General features: G+C 37.2%; 1 protein-coding gene across 1 annotated transcript; it reads right to left on the reverse strand.

The window, feature by feature from the left end:
• Positions 1–439: 439 nt before the first annotated feature.
• STX11 (syntaxin 11) lies at positions 440–4130 on the reverse strand. Its single transcript, XM_070952066.1, has 2 exons — positions 4078–4130; positions 440–1778 (listed from the first exon to the last, which is right to left on the reverse strand). Exon 2 carries the CDS (start codon positions 1769–1771, stop codon positions 905–907), a length of 867 nt encoding a protein of 288 aa, XP_070808167.1. The 5' UTR covers positions 1772–1778; positions 4078–4130; the 3' UTR covers positions 440–904.
• Between the last annotated feature and the right edge of the window lie 6279 nt (positions 4131–10409).

A 10409-nucleotide genomic window follows, 5' to 3' on the forward strand; every position in this document is an offset into this window, starting at 1 on the left:
GCATGCCAGCACAAGAAACAGCCACACAATTTCACAATGTCTGATTTCTGATCCCCTCTATTTGTCATTCCTGTAAGACTTCCAGACTGCTATTAGCTACAGAGATAATAGCTCCAATCTAACTTTGACATATTGTGTAAATGAGACCACATTTTCAAATATTGGGGACTGTACTTTGGTTCCATTACCAACAAGTTTCTCCCTGACAATCTAAACTAGGGGGTAGAAAGCAAAGGACTTTCTTTATATAATAATTAGGATAAATATTTTTCTCATGTAATTTTATAACAATGCATTTTAGAAATGTATACCTTATAGGAAATCTTTTATCAAAACTCTAAATTCAACTATGAGTATGAGATGTCTAAACTGCATTATCCATGTAATACAGTTTATATATAATTTATAATTAGGGTTCATAATTTCTTCCATATTTATTTTCTCCAAGAAAAAAAAAATGGCAATTGCAATTGCTCTCTTAAAAATCCATAGGATGTATTTATTTGGGAATAATTTATTACCCACCTCATCAAAATTTCCCGTGGTTTTACATAGGTTCTAGTATGCCTTTCATTTTGGTAGCAATGTGGGGGTTGGTAATCTTGTTTCTTATTACATAAGTTGAAATATATGAGTGGGTAGGAATCTGTGGCCCTTTAGATGTCCACCAGCATAGCTAATTGTCAGATCCACCAGCATAGCTAATTGTCAGATATGATGTAGTCCAACAACACCTATGGAGTCACAGGTTCCCAACTTTGGTATGTACCATACTGCTACTGTCCTTTGGTTTTCATAAGAAACATACACATATATAATTAATAACAAATATGATAACCATAAAGAGATGAGCACAAATTATAAGCATTCCCATAACACTGATCTAGTGGCTTCAAGAAGGTAGTTAGCCTTTAAGGCATGATAAACAGCAGCAAAGGATTGTTCGGCAAGGATGTTTTCTCCGATATTCAAGTGCTCTCCTCACTTCGTCTTTAGCTTCTCCAACATATTCTTGGACATTCTGCATGTTGAACGCAATGACATCAAAGGTGTCGGCCTGCTCTTCCACCAGCAATGCCACCTGTAGGAAAAGTTCATGGACTTCTTTGATTCGAGATTCAAGCTTCATCAGCTCTTTGTGCCGGGTTTCTATCTCATTCAAGGCAGAGCGAGCTCCTTTTGTGTCAGACAGCAGGTTCTCAGAGAATACATCCCAGCGGCCTTGCTCAATTATGTCCTCTATCTGGTTTCCAGACACTTCTTTGCCCATGATTTCCAGCTGCCGCTGAATCCTAACTTTGCAATTGTCTCGCTCTTTCATCTCAGTTTCATTGTAATTAAACATGGCTTCCTGAAAAGCATGCATGAGATCGACATAATGGTCCTTGCACACACGGGTTACAATTGCATTTTCACCGTATTTTGTTTCTGCATCTTCACTCAGATCTCTCAGAACCTGAAGTTTTCTGTGGATCTCTTCCCCACGGACCTTAATGTCCTTTGCTATGGTATTTGTGTCTCGCTTTATGCTACTGAAACGACGCATTGATGTCAGGAAGCGACTGTTTTGTTTTCTCAAGCGTCTCACATCTTCCTTCAGACGGTGATTGTTTGTTCGAATCTCGTGAATGTTTTTGTAAAGATTTGCTATGGCATGATCAGTTTCAAAAAGAAGTATTTCATGAGGTCTTTGAAAGTCATCCTCGGCATCTCCAGTATGTTGGCTGTACAGCCTAGATAATTCATAAAACTCCAAGAGTCTGTCTCTCATTTTTGTCCTAGGAAGAAAAAGTGAATAAGTCAGATAGAAGTGATGAAGATAGATTTCTTTTAATTACCATATATAGATTGAAGTTTGATATACCACATATTTCCATATCAATCAGAAATATTCCATATTAATCAGAAAAATACTATCTATCAGAAAGACACTAACTTTCTGATTAATTACTGAATTTCATGAATCCCTTTGTTCTATTGATAAATCAGAATATTTATAGATCCCCTTTGTAGAAGTAGAAAATATTTAACTCAACCTTTCTCATTCTAAGGCCCTCCAAGTATGAATTTAGAGTATTCTGAGTAACTATTCACAGGTATACATAGAGGATACTAGGCTGAGAAATAATGTAAATCACAGAAATGTACATTGCTATTCAAATAGAAAACAAAACTGATGTATATCGAAACCAAGAGGTTTTCTGTACATTAATTCTGTACAAAAGCAGAATTTCCCACAAGAAATTTAAAGCAAAAACCTGGGGGAAATCTTATTGATATTGGAGTTATTTTAAGAAGATTCTCCAGGAGATATTTTTGCTATTTGTGCAGTTTCGCTTCTAACTACTTCAAAAGAGCTGATCTCATAAACTTGTCTACTTACTGTTTTATGTCCACTTTTGAAAAGTCAGTCAAATAGTTAAGATATTACTCTTTACTTATCATCCAAGGCCTTCCACTATTTCATTTATTCATTAAACTTTTATTCATCTGAAGAGTTCAGGGGAATTACAGCTCTGAAAAATAGGCTGGGCTGAGAGAATAGTGAATGGATCAATTTAAACTCTGAGCTGGGCTTCAGGTTCTGTCTTACCTTAGCACTACATTCAGTCCACTACAATAGACTGCTTCTCTTGGACACCAAGTGGCAGCTGGAAAATAAATACTTCCATCTGGTCAGAGTTTGAGTTTATAAAGATAATAGCCACAAGCTCAAACCTCTTAGACATGAACCCATGACCCAGAATTAATTTATTAAGAGGACATTAAATATGCTAATGATTTACTGAAGAGATCCCCACACCCTTCATGAAATTCCACATTGTTCGTTGAACCCCATGCTACTTTAAGTATTATGAGTAATACTTAAAGTACCATAATACTTTAAGTTTTATGAGTAATAATTACTTTGAATAGTCACATTGACCATTGGAAGTCAATATTGATCACTTTGGGGACCCGTACTTTACTGGGATTGTCATGCTGGTCAATCAGTCAAACATCATCCATGGGGTGGGGGACATAGATGAATTAAAATGTCAAAGATACAAATATCTTCCATTTTAAATTTTAAATATTATCAGCTGAATTGATACTTGACTAGAGTAAATTATTCCATGAAGCTTAATATTTTTTTTGCACTTGAGTCAGAAGCCCCAAGGTACATCTGGGCTGAAAGGATTAGCTACCTTTGCCCTGGGAATGCCCAGTTGGGGGCTCCTTTCATATCCCCAGCAGGAGCTAGAGTGAAAGACAAGAGCTCAACCCCACCCCTTGGCTGCTCTCGGGGTCTCGAACATGGGCTTGCTAACCTCCTGCCCAGCATCCTAACCACTTGTGGCACTATACTCTTGTATGAAACTATCATACTGACTAAATTTGAACTATTTATCTGCTGCTGAGTTGCAGCATAAATTCCTCCTTAGCATAACTTTTCCTTAAAAACCCAGCTTTTATTTAGTAATCATATATACGAATTTTTATTTCCTTTTTTAAACATTGAAGTGCTTGATAACTAGAGAGCAGATGCAGCACCGTAAATTAATTGCATCTACAGACTCATTAAACTTTGTAGTAGTTAATCAATTCATAATTTCACAATAAAACTTTACTAATTAGATTGTTTCAGATGTACTATTTCAGTAAAATGACTTTTAAAAATATTTATCCAACATTTGGCTTCTCAATAAACATCCTTTTTTTGGTCAACCAAATACCCACCACTAATGTTTCATAAGAAAATGCCTTTAAAGTAAAACTTTATAATAAACAACAGCAGGGTGGAATAGAGTACAAGAGAATCTAGGTATCCACAAATAAACTGTAAGGTTACGTCAAGTTGACAGTGATGCTTCCATCTTTCCAGTCAAACTGCATTCCTTACTCTTACCACACTTTTCATGCTACCTCTACATTTGACATGTTACTCAAGAAATCTCTGTCCTTCCACTCAGTATTCACAGCGTAACATGTTTTTTATTCTTTTGAAACAAGAATCAAGACGTGCACTATTTTGAAAATGATCACTGTTGCAATAACAAGCAGGAAATTTGGCATTGCAAGACATTACAAATATACCTGCACTGGTGAGATTTCACCTCAAGTACTAAATATAGTTCAGAAGACCACCATTTAAGAAGGATTCAGAAGAACTGGAACTACTTCACAGAAGGGCAACCAGGATGGCTCAGGAGCTAGTAATTAAATCCTGTGGGGGGGAAAAAAAGAATAGAAGCATTTTAAATGTTTAGCACAGAAGCTGAGAAGGATATGATAGTACTTTTTAAATACCTGAATATTGTATGAGGCCAAGACATGTTCCCAAGCAAAAACCTTGCCCCAAGAGATTGAAATTGGGGGGGGGGGTAGTTTTGGATTAGGGTTGATTGGATTTTCCCCCCCCCCCATTTTTTGAATATAAACGTGCTATAAAATGAGTGCCTGAAGATTTAAAGCAGCCATTCCATCTCTTAAATTCCTGAAATTTTCCCTCAAAAATGTATCCTAATTCTGCCCAATTTTGAAATGAATCCATTGACATGAGATATTAAGCCTGGTGTCAAGCTGAGTCATGTTGCACACTCACTGTATCTTAGCCAGTTCTGCCAACAGGTGGAAGTAGATGGAACACTTTGTCCAGCTTTAATTATGGGACTGATTTTAACAATATCACTGTTTTATTGGCTTGTCAATGTTTTAATATGATTGCCCACTCAGGATTAAAATTGGGGGAGAAGAGAAATAGCAATAAAGAATAAAAGCATTTCCAGTGTTTAGCACTGAATCTGAGGAGGATATGATAGTACTTTTTAAATACCTGAATATTGTATGAGGCCAAGACATGTTCCCAAGCATTCCAGATGATAGGGCAGAAAATCAGATTCAAATTACAGGAAGCAGATGCCAAGAGATTACTAGCAAAGCCTCCCTAATATAAGAGCAACTGAAAAGGTGGACCCAGAGAGACACCATTGGTTCCTTTTATTGGATGTGTTCAAAAGGAGGTTAGACAACTATTTGCCAGGAATACTAGTTGGAATCCAGCACTAAGCTCAAGGTTTTCAACAAGACTCAATGTTGTAAAGCAGTAATTCTCAACCTTGGCAACTTTAAGATGTATGGACTGATTCTCAGGGTTCCATACATTGAGAAACGCTGGTCTAAACAACTCCCCTTCTAGCTCTATGGGGCTATAATTCTTTAGACAGCTTCTGTCTACAAGAATTCTGTGAAGACTGAAGTCAAGGATTTTCTAATAGGATTCACCCTCAAATCTTTGAGTCCATCCCATTCCAAAATACCATAGTTGGTTGGGCCAGAACGTACATTCAATTTCACTTATACTTAAAATTAAATATATTTGATAGCTTCCTGTCAAGTGTTTAATCATGTGCCTTTTCTGTCACAGAACAAATGGCAGTTTGATAAGGGCTTCTAGAGGTCTGTGGGAGCTATATAGATAGATGTGGTTTAGAAGAAAGACAAAAGGAAAGCTTCTAACCATTTTCCCCCCTGTGTTTTTATGAGATGGCACAATCCACAATACATCACACATCTGATTAAATCCTAAATTCATAGGTAAACCACTGGCAGCCTGACTCATCACCTAAAGGAAATATTGCTAATCACATCTTCATGCAGGAACAACCCACAGTTCTTATACAACAGCCACAGTACACATTTTGGAAAGTCGTGAAGATTATGTTGCATTAACACTACAGCCACAAAATATTTGAAAATTTTTGTGCTGTCTGTGAACTGTTTCAATCAGACAAGCTTCAAATGCACATGATAAACTTACAATTTGCATTGGCCTCCCAAAATTCAAAATCCAGGAACAATAGAAAATTAGAATAGTTACAATTCCATCCATTTATAGTTCTTATTATATTTCTGTTTTTAAAAAGTGGATGGCTACCATTTGGATCCCTAGGTGATTTAATAATGTAAGGGGAAAAATCTTTTTTGTAGAAATATAGAAGAGGTGCAGCTTATAGGATAAATAAAAGGAAAATCAAGTAAGAAGAGAATTGATTAAAGCAGAAATGAGAGGAAAACCATGATTTCTCTCCTTCAAACTGACCTTTCACTAATCTCATCCCATCCTTTTCTACTGGGTCTTAGCTTGTATTCTATAAGATTTGGCATTGATTTAAATTGGAACCCCCCAAAGTGGTCAATATCAACAACTTTGGGATTGATAAAAGGCTGGAAGTGTCAAGGGGAGTCAGTAAATGTATGATAATTAATAGCAACAAACTGAATCTACAGTAGAAGAGCATGGTGACTACTAAAATACACCAATCTCCATCCATATATCAGTACCCTTATTGATACTCATCAGATGCATCCCACCTACCGGTAGTTATGATATTAACAACTTCAGTAAAAATGGTATTTTAAATTTGATACTTTCATAATTATTGCCTATTTTTATGAAGTCATTATTGTTTTTCAAAGAATTATTAAAGTAGTATTTATTAAATTATTTTCATATACATTTTCATAGTCATCACATCCCCTATAATAAGTGTTTGGGAATTGATGAGCAATCTGGAACTTCATAAAAGGAGTTCATGAGTTGAAGAGTTTGGGGACTTCTGATTTAAATGGTTAATAATTTAGCATGATACATTCTGCTTCAGAAACCTCTCCCATTGGAAGTAGAATTTGCTCCATGTTTTAGGACAGGAATTGCTGGTATCCTCTAGAGCAGTGATGGCTAACCTTTTTGCCGTCACATACCAAAAGGCGGGGGTTGCGGGGGGGGGTCACACACGCGTGGGCCCACACCCATAATTCAATGTCCCCCACCCCCCGCACTCCCCCCACTTTTAGCACATGATGGCACGGTGGGCCCGTTTTTTTGCCCTCCCCAGGCTCCAGAGGCTTTCTAGGAGCCTGGGGAGGGCGAAAACGGCCTTCCCCACCCCCCAGAGGCCCTCCAGAGGCCAGAAACAGCCCATTTCCTGACTTCCAGGAAGGCCCAAAAATTAGCTGGCACTGGAGCTGAGCTAGGGCAACGCTCACATACCCACAGATATGGCTCCACGTGCCACCTGTGGCACGCGTGCCATAGGTTTGCCATCATGGCTCTAGAGTTTCATTCTCAGTATGAAACTTTAAGATAATCAGACATGAATTTCCTCTGTAGCTGCTTTTCTGCTCACAGCTGGCAGTTCCGTTTTTCATCACGAAAGCCCCAAAGTGACCAAACTGCTACTGTATATGGCTTTGCCTAGTAATGCTGTGACAGCAGAGCTCTTTGGGGCAGGCTCTTATAGAACTCATTGTCACATCCTTCTAACTCTGGTACAAAGACATCCCACTAACCACTCTCAGAGAATGTGTCCTTGAGATATTGTCTTTATCTTGTTCCCAACCCACCGCAGAGGCGAGCTTGCATTGGCCTATGACTGTAGTTTCTCAACAGTGTTTGTTCTCCTTGACAATCAATCAATGATGCTTTGCCGACATTGTGATCAATCATTTTGTGAGGGCTCGGATCACATGCCAAATTGGTCACTTTAAGCTGCTCCCCTCCTCTCTGATGGTTTAGTATTGTTCTACATGGCCCTTTGTGGGTTGAACTTAAGCAGCGATTGGATATCTGCTTCCAGAGAGATATTGGCCTACATATAGACCTGACCAGGACCTTCCAAAGCACTAATCAAGTCTTATTCAGGTTCCCAATTTAAAGAAATAGATTTAGTGCACATTTGATCTATCACTAAGATCTTGGATTCAGGATGACAACAGGACTACTGTAGTCACATGGGACTCACAACAACTCAGCAAATGCTTACTTGGATTTCAATGAAATATACTAAATTCTGTTTGACTAATACTTTAAGTGTTCCTTCAGGGTCACCTTAGAATTAGCTGATCATTTTTTAAGTCTCCAAGGGTTTCTTCAGACAGTCACTATTGATCTGCGGTTGTTTGTATGGATCCGAGCTTGGCTGGGAAAGGGTATTTATATATTTCTCCTGCTTCATTGTTTTTCATCTGAAAATCCCCATTTCCTTCTAATTTGGATCACACATTTTATTCAATGAGGCAGTCAGCAGTCCTGGAGGAAAGCCGATTGGGGTGGGTGACTTTAACTGAGAAACTGATTAATGGACATTCAACTCCTTTCTTCAAGCAGCCTGTCACCAGTCTTCCTCCTAGAGACCTTTTCAAAAGAAGGCATCAGCTGGCAGAGAATGTAAACTTAGGTTCTATTTTTGCTAAACTGGGATGATCACATCTCCATTGTACATATGAGCATGACTGAGAGAAAGTAAGACACTAGCTTGCTTCAGTAAGAAAGAAATTCAGATAAATGGCTCTGTTGTGTAAGATAGTTAACCCAGGAGCACACAACTTTTTTTTTAAGGCAGAAGATATGGTAGGATTGGAGGGTGTATGCCAAAAGGTAGCAAAAAACAGGACACACATTACATCTAAAGTTAATTAAATTAAATAATTACTAGGCTTGTCAAATAATTTAGCTATCCAGGTGAAAGTGCCTTCTGAACATTCAGGTGTCTACCTAGGCGATTCCAGCAGGTCTTAAAGGAACCATGCCGAGATTTTAATCAGTCACTGAAAGAAGCTGATATAGAAGAGATTGTCAAATGATTCACACAGTGAATAGGATCCCCTCGCCATGTATGAAATAATTTCCCCTTGTCATATTGAAAGTTAACATTTCACAGCAAGTGGGGGGGCACTTCAGGGACTGTGCTTAAAGTGCTTTAGGGGGCTGCCACAGTTTATCATCCCCTATTTAAATTGTATCTAAGCAAAACAGAAGGCAGGGGTCTATTGTTAATAAAGGAAGTGTGAAAAAAACATGTTAACAGCTTCACTGTGTTTAAATTTTGTATCTAGTGCCAAATGTCATCACATATCCCTTTTAATATCTCTTAAACTCATAGATTACCAGAGTAATACGAGTCATAAAACACCATTTGTAATTTCCAAGTTAATCTCTAGTTGTCTTGTAACAGCTAAGAAGCAAAATATGCACTGACGTATTATGACTAAGCACAGAGAGCACTGTACATTCTGCATTCAGTTACAGTACCTGTATTATCTAGTCACTTGATACATCACCCTTATAAGGTATATACTAATAAGTGACACAAAACCTCATGATTTTCATGCTCACAAGTGCTAGATGCATTACGTAATAAAGTTGATTACACAAATACTAACATGACATATCTAATTACTGAGCACAAATTCCCAGCATATCTCAGATTCTTTGTTTTTATCCTATACATTTTTATGATGTCTATCTATGTATATTCATGCCCAGGCATACAGAATGCTGAAATGCAAATGTGACAATTTATAACAAGCAAGAAATGCATGCAAAATTTAAAACAGCACTCCAAATAACAAAACAATTGATTGCTAGTTCTGACCTAGTGTTTTTTTCCATACATTCTGAGACCTTCCTTACAAATCTTAAAACAAGGTAGGATTTGGAAGAAAGCTCCAAAACCTTAAAGTATATTGTTTTTAATACCATATGTTAAAATTTTAAAAATTAAAATAAATTAAAATCTTAATAAATTAAACATATTAATTACTACATTAAAAATTAAACAACTTTATTATTGCTCATGAAGAAACTATGTTGTATGGTCATTGTTTCTTAATGTACTATCAACAGCATCCTATTCTTCCATACTCAGAAATAAGAGTCACTGAATTCGTTGAAGCATAATCCTTAGCAGATTAGTAGTTATATAAAATTAAAATTAGAAGCTGTAATCTAAGTGAGGCCTATCATGTAAGAATAATTAGTAAACATGCTCCCCACACATTGGGTTCCCGAAAAACTATTCAAGTTGTATTCTTCATATTTTTGTTAAATTTCAGCAAGGGTAACACTTGCTATTTTTTAACCACATTTGCCTTAATTTATATCTCAGGCAGGTAACTATAATATCTCTCCATCTTTGACAAGGTTGATCTTGAAGGGATCTTGAAGTGGCAAACACTGTAACTTTAATAGATGCTAGTTTACGGGAACTTTGGGATCATTCACTTCCTGCCCCAACTTTCCCTTTTTCAGATCGAGTTCTGGACTCAAACAAATGTCTTGGAGGCATAGTCTTATAGAATTCTTCCATGTTACAATTCTTAGACTACGCAGCATGAAACTACCATTTCAGTTCCCTCAACTTCCAATCCATATTTTACAACTGCATCCTGATATAGACTAGAGCAAAGCGCTGAACTTTATTTTTAAAAAGGTTCTTGAGCATGTGCAACTCTGTATCTCATTTTAATCCAAGATCAAGCGTAATACCAATACTGTGTTTCCCCGAAAATAAGACCCTGTCTTATATTTTTTTGAACCCAAAATAAGGGCTTCGCCTTATTTTCGGGGAGGTTTTATTATTTTGTGG

This window comes from Pituophis catenifer, unplaced genomic scaffold (assembly GCF_029215685.1).
Source record: "Pituophis catenifer annectens isolate HBS135680 unplaced genomic scaffold, rPitCat1.0.hap2 SCAF_1, whole genome shotgun sequence".
Classification (NCBI taxonomy): domain Eukaryota; kingdom Metazoa; phylum Chordata; class Lepidosauria; order Squamata; family Colubridae; genus Pituophis; species Pituophis catenifer.

What these genes read in the sequence shown, in the direction of transcription:
- STX11 (XM_070952066.1), bottom strand. Translation starts at nt 1,771, where the DNA reads ATGAGAGACAGACTCTTGGAGTTTTATGAATTATCTAGGCTGTACAGC.